Source organism: Papio anubis, chromosome 2 (genome assembly GCF_008728515.1).
Source record: "Papio anubis isolate 15944 chromosome 2, Panubis1.0, whole genome shotgun sequence".
Classification (NCBI taxonomy): Eukaryota; Metazoa; Chordata; class Mammalia; order Primates; family Cercopithecidae; genus Papio; species Papio anubis.
The window spans coordinates 82,369,772-82,387,811 of record NC_044977.1 but is presented as its reverse complement, the minus strand read 5'-3'; the positions used below and the strand labels follow the sequence as shown (position 1 = coordinate 82,387,811).

Sequence of the window (18,040 nt, the reverse complement as noted above, 5' to 3'; positions counted from 1 at the left end):
ATACCCTATACCAGAGGATTAATCCTTTTTTTTTTTTTTTTTTGATACAGAGTCTGACTCTGTCGTCCAGGCTGGAGTGCAGTGGTGTGATCTCAGCTCACTGCAGCCTCAGCCTCCTGGGTTCAAGCGATTCTCCTGTCTCAGCCTCCCGAGTAGCTGGGACTGCAGGTGTGCATCACCAAACCCAGTTAATTTTCATATTTTTAGTAGAGATAGGGTTTTACCACGTTGCCTAGGCTGGTTTCGAACTCTTAACCTCAAGAGATCTGCCTGCCTTGGCCTCCCAAAGTACTGGGATTACAGGTGTGAGCAACTGTGCCTGGCCCAGAGGATTAATTCTATCTTACCTATTTTCATATCTGTAATTCTCTTCTTCAACAGTGAGAAAAGTGGCTGCATTTATCTACAATGTATTTATTTAAACCTTTTTACAATACACAGAAAGTTGTTTCAGAATTAATAGCCAGTGCTTTTGTAGAAAAGAAACCTGTGTATGAATTTTTTTTTGATTATCAAATTATTAACATATAGCAATAGTCCTCAACACAGGACATTTTACCTCCCAGGAGACATTTGACAATATCTGACCAGGAAAACTACTAAACATCCTACAATTCATAGGGTAGTCCCACAGCAAAGAGTTTATTCAGCCCAAAATGTCAGTAGCACTGAGGTTGAAAAACTTGATCACAGAGCAAGGAAAATATCCACTCAAGGAATTAATATCGATGTTTTTGTCAAACTACTTGAATGTAAGGTGCAGGCATCATGATGCTTCTCTCCTAAATACTCCCTAAAAAAAAAAAAAAAAAGAGCATTATCCTATATAATGACAAATCCAGAAACAGGGGCCAGGACCTTTGCAGACTCCAGTAGATAGTGTCGAAAGAGCTGTGAGAGAAGTTTTGTAGCTAATGCAACAGTGTCTATGCCACTGGAAAAATCTCTCTCTGTACATACACCTTCCCTGGCCAAAAGACCTTTTGAAGGAAGAATTGATAGGTTGACTAGAGTAGATGAACCCAGAATCAAATTTTTTTCTTTCTTTTTTTTTTTTTGGAGACACAGTCGCTCTCTGTCGCCCAGGCTGGAGTGTAGTGGCGCGATCTTGGCTCACTGCTATCTCTGCCTCCCAGGTTCAAGTGATTCTCCTGCCTCAGCCTCCCTAGTAGCTGGGATTACAGGCGCACACCACCACGCCCAACTGATTTTTAGTATTTTTCCTAGAGACGGGGTTTTGCCATGTTGCCCAGGCTGGTCTCAAACTCCTGACCTCAAGTGATCTGCCTGCCTCAGCCTCCCAGAGTGCTAGGATTACAGGCATGAACCGCTGCTAGGCCAGAATACAATTTTTCTAGAGAGAAAAATAGGATATAATCTATAAATATGAATTTCCAAAACCTATTGTAATTGTATTGTGAAAGTTCTTCTTAGCTCTTTTTTGATGGATTGAAGTTCTTATGCTGAGGTACTTATAAACCAAGGTGATATTTACATATCACTAGAAGAATATGGCTTACCTGATGATATATTTATTTCAGGCAGAGTTCAGTAGCAGAAGATTTTAATACAATTAAAAAGGAGCAGAGTGATTGGAGAGGAAGGAGGTTAGGGGAAGGGGCATATTTGAAATAGAATGCTAGATTTAATTTATTTCAGTAAAACCACTTAGGTTACATCATTTAATATATTCAACAGATTTTTGTTGTTATTGTTGGGGTTTTTTTGTTTTTGTTTTTTTGAGATGAAGTCTTGCTCTGTTGCCCAGGCTGGAGTGCAGTGGCACGATCTCGGCTCACTGCAACCTCCACCTCCTGGGTTCAAGCAATTCTCCTGCCTCAGCCTCCCAAGTAGCTGGGACTACTGGCGCCTGCCACCACACCAGGCTAATTTTTTGTATTTTTAGTAGAAACGGGGTTTCAACGTATTAGCCAGGATGGTCTCAATCTCCTGACCTCGTGATCTGCCCGCCTCGGCCTCCCAAAGTGCTGGGATTACAGGCGTGAGCCACACCACGCCCAGCCCAGACATTGTTATATGTGTGTGTTGGGGAAATGGTGATGACAAAGTAAGCTCAGTAGAGCTTTCAGCCTAGTTTTTATTTTGTGTTCCACAACTAGGGTAATTGTGCTAAAATTTAGCTGTTTCTTGAAGAAAAGTTTCTTGTTGTTTTCCATATCCAGTTAAGTTCCAAGTGAAATTTTTCTGACTGGTATCAAGAAATTTCAAAATTGATGAAGAATAGCATTTTGCTCATCTCACTGAATTTCAAGTCTTAATAAGCAATGAGTTATAATCTATCACTGTCATTATTTTTATGCTAAAATTGTGACTATATAATTTATGTTAATGTATGTTTTATAGTGCCATCACCATGATTACTAATATATGTAACTGTATTTGTATTTTTTCCCAATTACTAAAATGCTTACTGTAATTTGCTTCCAAGTTTTATTTAACTCAGTTGTTCTGTGTTGTTTATGCATGTGCAAACATGAAAGAGATTACCAGTCTTTTATTGTAGAGATTATAGTGTGATACTAACTCTTGCTTTTAAAATAAACATGTTTTTGTCAGATGACTTGCAGGGTGCGCAGTCAGAAATTGAGGCAAAGCAAGAAATACAGCATCTTCGAAAGGAATTGATTGAAGCCCAGGAGCTAGCTAGAACAAGTAAACAAAAATGCTTTGAACTTCAAGGTGAGATCAAGATTACTTTGGTTCTTTAGGGATGTGTGGAGGCAGCACGATATAATTGGATGGCCCCAAACTTGGAGTCCAGAGGCATGTTCCAGATTCACAACTTTATGAGATATGTGATCTTGGTATATTTACTTGACCTCTCTAAACTTGTGTTTCAGGTCAGTAAAATGAGGGGAGTTACAGTTGCTCTACCTTCACACTGTTGATGTGAAAATCAAGTAAGATCTTTACTAACTGAAAGATCTTAATAGTTAATTGCATATTAAGTACAACAGAAGGAAACTCAAATTTCTAAATTTTCGTTACGCCTAATGTTAGCTAATGTCCTAGCCACGTTCTTTTCTAGTAGCTCACTTATCTGTAGGTCATAAGCCAGTGGAGTCTGTGCAGTTCCCTAGAGCTTACATTTCTGTACCATTCACAGTAACTACCTGGTTGCAGACAATTAGTATCTCAAAGAGTCTTAAAATGAGAAAGGGAATGATCTATGGAGTCCTTATGTTCTCCAAGATGGCTTTCCTGCCCAGTAGGAAGATTACATCCCAGGAGGGAACTAGGAACTTCTTGTTACTACTTCTTTCCTTTCCTGCTTCTCAAAGAAATTAGAATTGGTATTCACTTAACTTGAACCTTTTGGAGGATCCAGGCTAATATATTAAATTACAATGAAAAAATATTTAGTTAACAGCAATTATTTAGTTTAGTGTTTACTATGTGCTTGACAGTAAATATGAGAATTTTAAGTCTTTTAAAAAAATTAAATTCAAAATGCCGATTAACAATTATCAAGACTGTTTCTCGTGTTAAGAAAAGCACATATTGTCTTGGTGATACCAGGTCCAGAAAACTCCACTACTCAGTTGAATAGATTTATTACTTACTACAGTCCTTTAAAATCTTTAAACTAACTGCTAATACTGCTAATACTGCCTAACTTTTGTTTCTTTCAATAATCTTTTAGGAGAGAGTTTTAAAAGAAATTTTCAGCTGCTCAACTCTGGGTACTTTCATTAATTCACAAAACTATTAATAGATACTGTGTTTTTACTTTTAGCTCTTTTGGAAGAAGAAAGAAAAGCCTATCGAAATCAAGTTGAGGAATCCACTAAACAAATACAGGTTCTTCAAGGTACGGAAGACCCCAAAGCTCTTTGAGATTGTTATTGTGTGTGTGTGTTTTAGTGATTCAAAAGGAACGGAGGCCAGGCGCAGTGGCTCATGCCTGTAATCCCAGCATTTGGGAGGCCGAGAAGGGTAGATCACCTGAGGTCAGGAATTCGAGAGCAGTGTGGCCAACATGCTGACCCCCTGTCTCTACTAAAAATACAAAAATTAGCTGGGCATGGTGGTGCATGCCTGTAATCTCAGCTACTTGGGAGACTGAGGCAGGAGAATCGCTTGAACCTGGGGTGGAGGTTTCAGTGAGCTGAGATTGCACCACTGCACTCTAGCCTGGGTGACAGAGCAAGACTCTATCTCAGGGAAAAAAAAAAAAAAAGGAATAGGAAGTAAGAAGGCAGAGAGTCCCCATTTTTCTTTTTTTCTTTTTTTTTCTTGAGACGGAGTCTCACTCTGTCGCCCAGGCTGGAGTGCAGTGGCCGGATCTCAGCTCACTGCAAGCTCCGCCTCCCAGGTTTACGCCATTCTCCTGCCTCAGCTCCCAGCTGGGACTGGCATCCCGCCACCTCTTGCGGCTAGTTTTGTATTTTTAGTAGAGAGCAGAGGTTTCGTGTTAGCCAGGATGGTCGATCTGACCTGTGAATCGCCGATGCCGTGCTGGGATTACAGGCGGTACACCAGCCCGGCAGTCCCATTTTTCGCGCGGCGCGGTTCTCTAGAACCTCACGACAACCACGGCTCTTGGTGGAGCTTGCTTTGTTATTTATTTATTTATTTTATTTATGGGGCAGTTTGGCTTGTTGCCCCAGGCTGGAGTGCAATGAACTCAGCTGCAACCCTCCGCCTCCCAGGTTCAAGCAGTTTTCCTGCCTCAGCCTCCTGGGGTTACAGACATGCACCACCACGCCTGGCTGATTTTGTATTTTTAGTAGAGAGGGGGTTTCTCCATGTTGGTCAGACTGGTCTCAAACTCCCAACCTCAGGTGATCCGCCCATCTCGGCCTCCCAAAGTGCTGGGATTACAGGTGTGAGCCACTGCGCCTGGCCTATTTATTTTTTAAGAAAATTCAAGGGAAGATTGTCCAGTACTCCCGTATTAGACACTTAGAATGGAAAAAGCAGAGGGGAAGATTTGCAGTTGGTAAGACTGTCATTTTCTGGGTTATGTTGTGAGTTCCTACAGAGGGCCTTTGGATAGGAAATCTGTTTGAGCTACTCTGTGCATCAGCACTTTGAGCTAGCTGGTATGTGTATATATTGATGGCTGGTGTAGATATACTGACAACTGATGCTCAGAACACACTTGTATTGCAAGAAAATTTTTGTTTGTTTGTTTTTTGAGACGTAGTCTTGCTCTGTTGCCCAGGCTGGAGTGCAATGGTGCGATCTCAGCTCACTGCAACTTCCGCCTCCTGGGTTCAAGTGATTCTCCTGCCTCCAGAGCAGCTGGGACTACAGGTGCACGCCACTACACCCAGCTAATTTTTGTATTTTTAGTAGAGATGGGGTTTCACCATATTGGCCAGGCTGGTCTCAAACTCCTAACCTTGTGATCCACCCACCTCGGCCTCCCAAAGTGCTGAGATTACAGGCATGGGCCACCACGCCCGGCCTCAAGAACAATTATATATCACATGGAATAGGATAATAGTCTCTGCACTGATTTTCTTTGATAATGGCTGTTCTTCTTATCACCATTTTGCTGTTTCTTTGTCTGAGCTATTGCAGGGTCATTACAGAAATTTCCAGAAAAACCCCTGCCTGTCGAGTGTTTACTTCAAGCTGGAGCTCCTGGTATATTATGAGGAGATTGTATGATACCCCAGGAGAGGTCTTCCTTTCCCATGCCGTTATAAAATTCCTAAAGTAAAATTAATTTGCTTTCTTGTCAAAGAAGGAGCCAATGTTGTTTTAAAATTTTAGCTTGAGAGATAGGTGGGGAAGAAATTAAATAGACAAGTAATCACTATTAAGAAGAGAAAGGAGAGTCGTTGTATGAGTCCCAAGATACTTGCCCAAAAATATTTCAGAGAAAAACTAGTCTTTGGGGTCTTATTTTTTGAGTGGAACTTTTGAGTTATTTAAAATTAGAATTTTATTTTGGTCAAATTAGAATTTCTAGGGTATGTCATATATGTTTTTAAATTGAAAGCTCTTAAAACTCCTATTGTAGTTTAATGTTGTTATCCATTAATTTACATAAATCTGATTTGATTCTCTATTTTCATCCTAGACTGTGTAGGGGCAATTTTTCCTAAAGGTTCTGTGACATAGTGCTGCCTTTTGTTTTAAACCTGTCTTGCCCAGGCATCATTGAGTGCCCCCTAGTGCCAGCATGTGTATTTCACGACTGTATCAACAAATCATGATCATCTTCTCTGGCCACTGTGCCCTTTCAGATTCCAAACTTGTTACCTCTCAATTCTTCCTACAAATTTAGAAAGTCTAATATCTTAATGTTTACTTATGTAGCAACCTCCCTTTCTCCCACCCCTAAATCCTCTTATAATTAATTGTTTTCCTTTGGAACTTTTTAAATCTATAATTTCCTTATAATATGGTAACCAAGATTAATTTTCTTGTTCTGCGCCAAGTTTGATTTTATACAAATGGTTTCCAGTTTGGGTCATGAGCACAAAACCAGGTATTTTAAATATATATATAACCCTTCAGTGAGGCAGTATTAATTTTATTAACTCATTAATTCAACCAATAATTCTTGATTGTTTACAGCTGTGAGCAAAACAAATGCCCTACATGAGGTATACAGTTCAGTAGAAAAGTTAAACAATAAGCAAATTAATAGAGACTATGATGTCCAATAAGGACTTCAAAGGAAAATAAATCAGAGTAAAGAGCCAGAGAATGACGGTGAGCTGTTTTTCAGATGAGTCATCAGAAAAGGCCTCTTTAAAGAATTGACATTTGAACAGAAAAATGAATCAAAAGCATCAGCTGTTTATTGCTTACCATTTGACCAATCTATTCTACACATAGGATTCACCCTAAAAAAAATAAAAATAAAAATAAGTATATAGTGTTTAAACACTGAACAGCCTAAAATGTCAAAAATAAAGGGTTGGGCAAGTAAGTCACATATATTATAACTATTTTGTGTTGAAAGAGTTTCATCAACAGAAGAATAGGCAACACTGAATATATTTTGATCACTCCCTGTTTAATGTTTATTTATATATGTGTATAAATGCATAGGAAAAAATCTAGAAGGAATGTCAGAAGTAATTTTCTGTGTGTTGGGGAGATAAAGATCACTTTGGTTTTTTTTCCTCTTTGCTATCTGTATTTTGACACTTTCTGCATCAAATGTGGGTTGTTTATACACTTTAATCAAAAGCAGCAGCTCTGATAACCCAGGCTATGCATTAGGTACAATCCTGTATAGATTATTCTTTTATTCCTAATCCTAATGGGCCAAGAAAATGATGGATATACTTTTGCAGCCCAGTTGCAGAGGTTACACATCGATATTGAGAATCTCCGGGAGGAGAAGGACAGTGAAATCACAAGTACTAGAGATGAATTGCTTAGTGCCCGAGATGAAATTTTGCTCCTTCATCAAGCAGCAGAAAAGGCTGCCTCTGAGCGGGACACTGACATTGCTTCTTTACAACAAGAGCTTAAGAAGGTGAGAGCTGAGCTTGAGCGGTGGCGGAAAGCAGCGTCTGAATATGAGAAAGAAATCACAAGTCTGCAAAACAGTTTTCAGCTTAGATGTCAACAGTGTGAGGACCAGCAGAGAGAGGAAGCAACAAGGTTGCAAGGTGAGTAAATGTATTTTACGTAAAGCTCTTAACTTTTGACAATGATAACTTTATAACTTGTTTTTAAAAAAAAATGCAGGTTTTTTTTTTCTTTGTTAGCTATCAGTTGTATAAACCAGTGTTTTTAAATCAGAGCTAAAAATGTATTTTCAGGTCTGCAAGTTTACTTAAACTTATTTTTTTTTATGGTTTTATATTTTATTTTAAAATTGTTAAAAATTGCTTGTCTTATAAAAGTTAAGTGGAAAAAAATACTGTTGTTCAAGTACGAGCTGATAGCTGTCCTTGAGGTATACATGCAAAGCAACAGAAATCAAATAATTAACCATGTAAAATCTACGTGCTTTTAAGGAGGCAAAAAAGTATGTTCTTCTCTGAAATCTTTTCCTTTATCCTTTGAAATATTATAGAAGTTGTATTTCTATATTAACAAATATGTTTTGGGACTATTTTAGGTGAACTAGAGAAGTTGAGAAAGGAATGGAATGCATTGGAAACTGAATGCCATTCTCTAAAAAGGGAAAATGTTTTGCTATCATCAGAACTGCAACGGCAAGAAAAAGAATTGCACAAGTATGCAAGAACTCTCTGTTTTTCAGATATGAAATATTTCTTTATCTTAAATTTTCATCTAAATTAAATTTAATTTTATTACTTAAATACTTTACAGGAGCAAATGTTCGGCCCATCTCTATTTGGTTATTTGGCAGGTTAACCATACTGAATAAATACTTCAGCTTTTTTTTTTTTCCTGCCACCACCATTATCCTGCATGTCCTTTCCTTGTACTCACGGAATATAGATTCATTAAATGTCCCAAAGAAACACTGAACAAACAACAAAAGTCTGTAATTCATAGTTGAACTTGCCCTGTAAACTAATAAATTTCAAATATCAGTTGCTTTTCTTTTGCACCAATGATCTCTTCTTTTAGTAAGGGTGATCAGGAAGTGACTGCAATGAAGAATTTGTAAGGCTGGGTGCGATGGTTCACACCTATAATGCCAACATTTTGGGAGGCTGAGGTAGGAGGATCGCTTGAGCCTGAGAATTCAAGATCAGCCTGGACAATGTGGCAAAACCCTGTCCCTACAAAAAAATACAAAGATGTACTGGGCATAGTGGTGCGTGCTTATAGTCCCGGCTACTTGGAAGGCTAAGGTGGGAGGATTGCTTGGGCTCAGGAGGTCAAGGCTGCAATGAGCCACGATCATGCCACTGCACTCCAACCTGGGTGACAGAGCCAAACCCTATATCAAACAAACCAAAAAAATAAAAAAGGAATTTGTGCTACTGAAAGATATAATCTTCTGAATTTCAAATAGTGTTATATGAAGAGTAATAAAATATAAGACCATTAATCCTCTGAAACCAGTTAAATCTTTCTAGTATCTAATACTTGACAAGCAAATCAGTGAATGCATTAGATTTATTCCAGCAAATTTAGTGAAGTCCTATTTTACCACCACAATATGCCATATTTAAGTTTAAAATGGGTTTATTCCAACTGGTGTGGACAACATTATGAAACTCCATCTCTTCAAAAAATACAACAAATTAACCTGGCCTGGTGGCAAGTGCCTATAGTCCCAGCTACTCAGGAGGCTGAGGTGGGAGGATTACTTGAGCCCAGGAGGTGGGGACTGCAATAAGCCATGATCACACCTCTGTAGTCTAGCCTGGGCAACAGAGCCAGTCCCTGTCTCAAGAAAACATAAATAAAAATAAAAACAAATGTTTTACATTGTTTATAAGACATAAAAAACTTTGTAAAAGCAATTCCAAAATATGAATGGGACAAAATAAAGGTCAAAACTATAAATATATGTACATGATATATATCATATATGAAATATATATGAGATCTGTACATATCTCATATATATCTATATACATAAATTTATTTATTTATTTTGAGATGGAGTTTTGCTCTTTTGGCGCAGGCTAGAGATTAGTGGCACGATCTCAGCTCACCGCAACCTCTACCTGCTGGGGTCAAGCGATTCTCCTGCCTCAGCCTCCTGAGTAACTTGGATTACAGGCACGTGCCACCATGTCCACCTAATTTTGTATTTTTAGTAGAGACGGGGTTTCTCCATGTTGTCAGACTGGTCTCGAACTCCCAACCTCAGGTGATCTGCCCGCCTTGGCCTCCCAAAGTGCTGGGATTACAGGCATGAGCTACCGCGCTCGGCTCATAAATTTTTTTTGTTTGTTTGTTTGTTTGTTTGTTTTTTGTTTGAGGCAGAGTCACATTCAGTTGCCCAGGCTGGAGTGCAGTGGCATGATCTCAGCTCACTGCAACCTCCACCTCCCTGGTTCAAGCAATTGTCCTGCCTCAGCCTCCCAAGTAGCTGGGATTACAGGCATGCACCACCACGCCTGGCTGACTTTTTTTTGTATTTTTAGTAGAGATGGAGTTTCACTCTGTTGACCAGCCTGGTCTCGAGCTCCTGACCTCAAGTGATCTACCCGCGTTGGCCTCCCAAACTGCTGGGATTACAGGTGTAAGCCACCACACCTGGACTATATATAAAATTAAGGAGGCTGGGTGGAATGACACACTCCTGTGATCCCAGCTACCCAGGCGGCTGAAGCAACATGATCACTTAAGCCCAGGAGGTCAAAGGTAGTGAGCTGTGATCACACCACAGCACCCCAACCTGGGCAACAGAGCAAGACTCTATCTTAAAAAAAAAAAAAAGAAAGAAATTGAGGAATGAATTGATTATCTGTATAACAGCACATTTGAACAAATTGTTTGGTATGAAGTGTGTATAAGATTATGATACAGATACCCAAGTTCTTTACATTTAGAATACATTAAGATCCTAATAAATCCATTTAGTTTAATAATCTATCAAGCAAGAAATACCATTGTTTGATTGCCACTGTTGCTTATCTTGTTGTTTTGAAATTATTTATTTATTTATTTATTTATTTTTGAGACAGAGTCTTAATCTCTTGCCCAGGCTGGAGTGCAGTGACACAATCTTGGCTCACTGCAGCCTCCGCCTCCTGGGTTCAAGCAATTCTCCTGCCTCAGCCTCCTGAGTAGCTGGGATTATAGGTGTGTGCCACCATGCCTGGCTAATTTTTGTATTTCTGGTAGAGAGGGGGTTTCACCATGTTGGTCAGGCTGGTCTCAAACTCCTGACCTTGGCCTCCCAAAGTGCTGGGATTACAGGCGTGAGCCACTGCCCTCGGCCAAAATTATTGATATTTTAAAGATTTAGGCTAGATCCCTTATTTTTAAGATGTGATTAATTGGAATCTAGCAGACTCTTAAATACTGTTTTCAATTTTTTCAAATTTTAAGTGTTGAGAAGCAAGCCTACAAACTACTAGTGAGTAGAAGCATATGGTTTAAAAACATTAGGCCCCAGAAAGGGGCCTATAAGTCATTGGTCAGATCATCTACCTAAACTCACATAAAGTATTTAAGGCAGATTAATTCTTTTTTTTTTTTTTTTTTTTTGAGACAGAGTCTCGCTCTGTCGTCCAGGTCCAGGTTAGAGGGCAGTGGCGCGATCTCGGCTCACTGCCAGCTCCACCTCCTGGGTTCACGCCATTCTCCTGCCTCAGCCTCCGGAGTAGCTGGGACTACAGGTGCCCACCACCACACCCGGCTAATTTTTTTGTATTTTTAGTAGAGATGGGGTTTCACCATGTTAGCCAGGATGGTCTCGATCTCTTGATCTTGTGATCCGCCCGTCTCGGCCTCCCAAAGTGCTGGGATTACAGGTGTGAGCCATTGCACCCAGCCTAATTCTTTTTCTTAAACTTTTCTGATGCCCTAAATTTGCTTGATAAGCCTCCCCAGCATTTAAGTAGTATTTAGAAGCTAGTCTTCCTTTACAGCGTCTTATGTGCCATTTAATTGCTAGCTGTATTGACTTGACAACATCAGACCCACCCCAAAGTATCTGTGAAGCGTACAATCAAAATGGGATTCAGACTCTGTAGTAGTTCAGTTACAGTAGTGAGTCTGATTCTTGAATGATCCATTCTGAAAGATGTAAAACTGTCACCTTGAAAACCTTATACTCCTTTAGCTATTTATGGGAGCCAAATTCCCTAACACAGCTATACTGTGCAGACCTTTTATTCTCTGTTGTCTGGGCTGTGGAAGAAGGAATTGAAGACGGAATTTCTGTTCACACATATCAAGCTGTTTTCCGCGTATGTTGTAAGTCAGATTTTTTTAACATCAAGTTATAAAAGTGATCATAGAGACTGTGGTGGCTCAACGCCTGTAATCTCAGCACTCTGGGAGCCGAGGCGGACAGATCACCTGAGGTCAGGAGTTTGAGACCAGCCTGACCAACATGGGAAAACTTTGTCACTACTAAAAATATAAAATTAGCCGGCCATGGTGGCGCATGCCTGTAATCCCAGCTACTCGGGAGGCTGAGGCAGGAAAATCGCTTGAACCCGGGAGGCGGAGGTTGCAGTGAGCTGAGATCATGCCATTGCACTCCAGCCTGGGCAACAAGAGTGAAACGTTGTCTCAAAAAACACAAAGGTAATCATAGAATTTATTAACCTTGGGAATAGCCTCAGAAGTTAATGATTCAATCCTGTTACTTGGCAGTGAAGGGCACTGAGACTCTCGTTGTGTTAGTTATGTATATATTACATGGTATCTTGTATAGGTCTAAGAGCTCAGAAAGTGTTTATTCTGAAAATGAAATGTACCAGTTAAGTGACTTGCTTAACATCCCCCAGCTAAATAGTGGCAGAGCTCGGGGTGTAGAACTCAGCCTCCTACTTCTTTGTCTTATGCTCTTTTCTCAATTTGGTGTGTCTTCTCATTTGAACAGGTTTATCTTTACTTGAATTAGCAGTGACTCCTAAGCTTTAAGTTTCTGACCCCCATTCTATTTGTCAAGTATTTAAACTTACAAGAAATTGTTGAAATATGTGTGTTCTTTTCCTGTAGAAGACCTATACTGAATCTTTTTATGATGAAATTAATACAATTTGATACAACAAAATATACAGTTAATTACCTCCTATTTCTGTTTTTAAAATTTCAACCTTTGTGTATACTTGATGGGACACACCTTTAAGCTTGTAATTTTTTAGTGTTTTGATGTTTTTTGCTTATTGAATGAAAATATTTCATTCTTTTTTATACTTTTCTTTTTTTTCTCTGAAATCCACTCTATCCCTTCTAGTGAAATGTATAAGAAACTGGACTTCCTTCTGTGTCCAGTTTCTACCTGTGAATAACTATCTGTCAATATTTATATTGCAGTTCTCAGAAGCAGAGTTTAGAGCTTACCAGTGATCTCAGCATCCTTCAAATGTCTAGGAAAGAACTTGAGAATCAAGTCGGATCCTTAAAAGAACAGCATCTTCGGGATTCAGCTGACTTAAAAACTCTTCTCAGTAAGGCTGAAAACCAAGCAAAGGATGTACAGAAAGAGGTAAAGCGAAAAGACATTATGAGCCCAATTATGGTTGGACTTAAAGCCAAAAGCAAATCAGATATCCATGCTAGTTAGAATTAAAGGGAAGCAGAAGTCACATTACCTATCACAAAATTGATACTTGGAACCTCTCTGCTTGGTGATTTCTAGCTGTGTATCATGGTCCATTTATAGAGAATTCTTCAGTAGGGTTGGTGTCAGAAATACAATATACAAAACCACATTTTAATTTTTCTCTACCAGTTAATTATATGAGAAACCCTTTGTCCCAGGTCTCTTGATCTATTTAACTTTCAAAGAGAGTATCGTATGTAACTTAGCATACTTTTGGAAAGCAAACTGAGGCCATACTCTAATGCTATCTGAACCCCTCAGGTAAATATGGCCTGAAAAGTTACTTAAAATTCACCTCATAGCCAGGCAGCCAGCCAAACACATGTTCTGTGGCCTTTTACTTTCTTCTCCCACCCCCTTTTCACCTTATTCATAAATGTGCATGCTCACTTTTCGTGTCATTCTGCTTAAAACCTTAAATTGAGTGGCTTTTTAAAAACTTGTGTTGAAGTCATAACAATTAACTTTGGAACAGAAACCCTACCCAATTTCTTCCTGAGCAAGAGAGGTGTATTTCACTTCCCAAAGCCTTGAAGTTGACAGCAGGGCAGTAAGAGCTGCCTTCAGTCCTGCTGGCCTCATACCACTCCCTGCATTAACTCCTGGCCAGCTCGGGGAATGGAGAAGCCTGATACAACTTGATCTACAGATCAGGGACCACCCCAGTTGTAGACTTTCTTAAAAGGATTCTTTATGAATTAGAAGGAAGTTGAAGACAACTCTTTGTCTTTAATAATGAACTTTCCCAAAGTTGTTTCTAGAAGATCTGCTTAATCAATGCAGTTTTTCTTTGCACTTTTCTTTCCTTGTAGTGTCCTGAATTTGGCAATGATTGTTCTTCTGTCTTCATGTTTGTTCCTAATGAAAAGAAATACTGTAACATTTTTTATTTTCTTGTAGACATATTGATTTTGTAATGTGTTCGTTTTTACCTTACTAAAGATATGTGTTTTAGAAGAAATCTCATTTTATTTGGTTGGAACACAAATTTTGTCCAAAGTAAATATCTTAGTATTTAATACTGTAAGCACTTTGTGTCCTTCCAGTCCATATGCCATAGTTCTTTCAAACTCTGGGAAGAATGCTGTGGTTGGAAGATTATTCTGTTGTATGTTACTATGAATGCATTAGCCATTTTGTTGCATTATTTGTTTGCCTGTTTTTGGTCACTGAGTAATCGGTGCAAAATGCTTTAACTGTTTCCACAAATGGCAGTGGCATGTTGTCACAGCATCTAAATTGTTGATAGTCTTGGATTGCATTAAATGCAGCACATTTAAAAATATGTCTGATCTTGTCAGTATGTTTCTTTTCTATTTTCTTGTTCACTGTTTTCCATTGTGAAATGATGTGTAGTCATCATACTCCTTTGTAATGTGAAATTGCTCTCTTTGTTTGTCCAGATGTTAACATGTTGGATACTATATACTATAGTTTAGTTATAGCTGTATACTATAACTAAAATGTTCTTTAATGTGGTTCTTATCTCTGTGTAATCCACTGCAAATGAATTATTGCCTTTTATTAATGCACATATATTTCCCTTCAACATTTCCCCTTTGTTCTCCTTTCTCTCATAGAATCATGCTTAATATGCACAGTATCTAATTATGTATTTTCAGCACTGTAACAGACTAAAATATTACAAGCTAAGCAAGCCCAGATACGATTCTTTTTATGAAGAAGAACCAAAGGTGTTGGTAATATTGTGTGATATTTCCCTCTTAATCAGGACCAAGCTCATTTGTCACCTCAGAGTTAGAAAGCAAGATGGAGCAAAAATGATAGCCAAGCAAGGCTGCAGTAGGTGACCTTTGTTGTACAAATTGAAATTTATATATGTGGCGACTTTTATATGAATATTAAACAAAGAAAAAGTACATGCAAAAAGTAAATCTTGTCTGGGCGCCGTGGCTCATGCCTATAATCCCAGCACTTTGGGAGGCCAAGGCGGGCAGCTCATCTGAGGTCAAGACCAGCCTGACCAATATGATGAAACCCCGTCTATACTAAAAATACAAAAATTAGCCAGGCATGATGGCATGCGCCTGTAATCCCAGCTACTCAGGAGGCTGAGACAGGAGAATTGCTTGAACCCCGGGGGCGGAGGTTGCAGTGAGCTGAGATTGCACTCCAGCCATTGGACTCCAGCCTGGGCAACAAGAGCAAAACTCCATCTCAGGAAAAAAAAAAAAAAAAGTGAATCTTAATCCTCAGTATTAAAAGAAAATAATGATGTATCATCTTTATATTTGACTTTAGAAAGCGTCACTATATTTTAATTTAGTAGGAATATCTATAATTTAAGAATTTATAGGCCAGGCACAGTGGCTCACTCCTGTAATCCCAGCACTTTGGGAGGCCAAGGTGGGCAGATCACCTGAGGTCGGGAGTTCAAGACCAGCCTGACCAATATGATGAAACCCCGTCTATACTAAAAATACAAAAATTAGCCGGGCTTGATGGTATGCGCCTGTAATCCCAGCTACTCAGGAGGCTGAGACAGGAGAATCGCTTTGAATCCAGGAGGTGGAGGTTGCGGTGAGCCGAGATCGCGCCATTGCACTCCAGCCTAGGCAACAAGAATGAAACTCTGTCTCAAAAAAAAAAAAATTCATAAAACATTGAGCACATAGTCCACCCTGTAAAGACTGACTCAAGAGAGTTATTTGGCTTTACCTTCTTGCCGTGGGGCCAGAGTCCTTGCCACCCCTTCACATGCTGGAGGTGAACAACAGGATCCCCCTGGTTGAGCTGCCTTCCTGTGGCTCTGCTTCACAACTCCTGGAATGGAGAAATAAGTGCTTTGGTACACAGGGCAGACTGGAAGTAAGAATGGTGGAAAAGGAAAGTAAGAGAAAACTTGTCAACAAAGCACTCTTTCCTTATTCTTTATTGGTCCCTGTTAAGAATCAGATCATGGGTTATTGAGAATTTATCATGTTCCAATTTGCAGAAACTAGTGTAGGTACAGTGACTTTGCCTTGGCAATATGCCAGTAATCTTCTGCCTTCTGGAAGGAAGTCCACAGATCTTCACATCAACTGAAGAAAGCTGTCATAAAGCCCGTGAATTGTACTCCTTTAGTTCATTCTCTGGCATACTATCCAGGCTTGTTGTGGGAATGTTGTTAGGTAACAGGGAGTGTCTTTCATATTTTACTCTCCTCTCTGTACCCATATCTTTCTTCTCTTTTTCTGGTGACCTCTATGTTGACCCTAAGCCCCATCTCTCTTGTCTAATGTTTTTATACATTTACATTCCTTCTTAATATTTATCTTTGTTGAGCATGATGATGGGCTCCTAATTAGTAATTCCAAGGTATTTACATTTTTCAGAAGCATATAAAGGTTTCCTTTACTGAAGAATTTCTGGGATATAGGTAGAGAGGAACTGGAAACTTTCTACCCTCATAAACTACCTTTAGGGACAAGGAGGAACCTTTCTGGTATACTTTACCCATGGTATATCTATTTTATATTCAATCCTTGTCTATCTTCCTTCTAAAACCTTCAGAGATGGCAGAATAGGGCCAGGTGTGGTGATTCACGCCTGTAATCCCAGCATTTTGGGAGACTGAGGTGGTCAGGCATTCGAGACCAGCCTGGCCAACAAGGTGAAACCCCATCTGTAATAAAAATACAAAAAAATTAGCCAGGCATAGTGGTGCATGCTTGTAAGCCCAGCTGTACCGGGGACTGAGGCACAAGAATCCCTTGAACCCAGGAGGTGGAGGTTGCAGTGAGCCAGGATCATACCACTGCACTCCAGCCTGGGTGACAGAGTGAGACTCCATCTAAAAAAAGAGACAGATGGCAGAGTGAGGTAGTGGAAGTGGAGACAAAGGCACAGCCAGTAGCAGAACAATCTCTGCTCTTTGACTGTGAGCCCAGCTTGTGTGTAAGATGTAGTATCTAGAAGTGGAACCAGTCTAGAATTTCAGCCTCCAGGCACCATTTAAAGTACGGGTAAGCCATATTATGTTTCATATTGGTCTCACCTTTAAAAGGCAGATGGTCTTTAAAAGGATGTGACTCTATGTGAAAGTCAAAGTATATACAGTAAATTGTTTTCCGGAGCAGAAAATGGCAAGTTTTGCTATTTAAAAACTTCTACCAGAAACAGGCGGGGCATGGTGACTTATGCCTGTCATCCCAGCACTTTGGGAGACCAAAGCAGGCAGATCACCCTAGGCCAGGAGTTCAAGACCCGCCTGGCCAACATGGTGAAACTCCGTTTCTACTAAAAGTACAAAACAGCCAGACGTGGCGGCAGGTGCCCGTAATCCCAGCTACTCAGGAGGCTGAGATAGGAGAATCACTTCAACCTGGGAGGCGGTGGTTTCAATGAGCTGAGATCGCACCGCTCCACTCCAGCCTGCGTGACAGAGCTAGACTCCGTCTCAAAAAATAAATACATAAAATAAAAATAAAATGTCTATCAGAAACGGATTTTTTTAAATGACTTTTAGTTGATAACCTAAGTTTTTTTTGTTTTGTTTTGTTTTTTGAGATGATGGAGTTTTACTCTTATTGCCCAGGCTAGAGTGCAGTGGTGCAATATCAGCTCACTGCAACCTCCACCTCCCGGGTTCAAGCGATTCTCCAGCCTCAGCCTCCCAAGTAGCTGGGATTACAGGCATGTGCCACCATGCCTGGCTAATTTTGTATTTTTAGTAGAGATGGGGTTTTGCCACGTTGGCCAGGCTAGTCTCGAACTCCTGACCTCAAGTGATCCGCCCACCTTGGCCTCCCAAAGTGCTAGGATTACAGATGTGAGCAACCGTGCACAGCCGATGCCTGTTTTAAGTGGAGAAATAGAAATTTCCCAATCATAGTGGTGGGTACTTCAGATACATTTCTTTGCTTCATCTGCCTAGAAAATTCA

General features: G+C 39.8%; 1 protein-coding gene across 22 annotated transcripts in view; it reads left to right on the top strand.

Moving 5' to 3' along the window:
* Nucleotides 1-18,040, top strand: part of SLMAP (sarcolemma associated protein) — a 177,170-nt gene that overhangs the window by 151,360 nt on the left and 7,770 nt on the right. For 16 of the 22 annotated variants that reach the window (XM_017955359.3, XM_031663268.1, XM_031663263.1 and 13 more), the window contains 5 exons: nucleotides 2,578-2,700; nucleotides 3,758-3,832; nucleotides 7,284-7,604; nucleotides 8,060-8,177; nucleotides 12,865-13,036. In XM_017955359.3, coding sequence (XP_017810848.1) covers nucleotides 2,578-2,700; nucleotides 3,758-3,832; nucleotides 7,284-7,604; nucleotides 8,060-8,177; nucleotides 12,865-13,036 — 809 coding nt within the window. The remainder of the gene's footprint in view (nucleotides 1-2,577; nucleotides 2,701-3,757; nucleotides 3,833-7,283; nucleotides 7,605-8,059; nucleotides 8,178-12,864; nucleotides 13,037-18,040) is intronic. The other 6 variants (XM_017955361.3, XM_031663265.1, XM_031663267.1 and 3 more) reach the window with 1 other exon arrangement.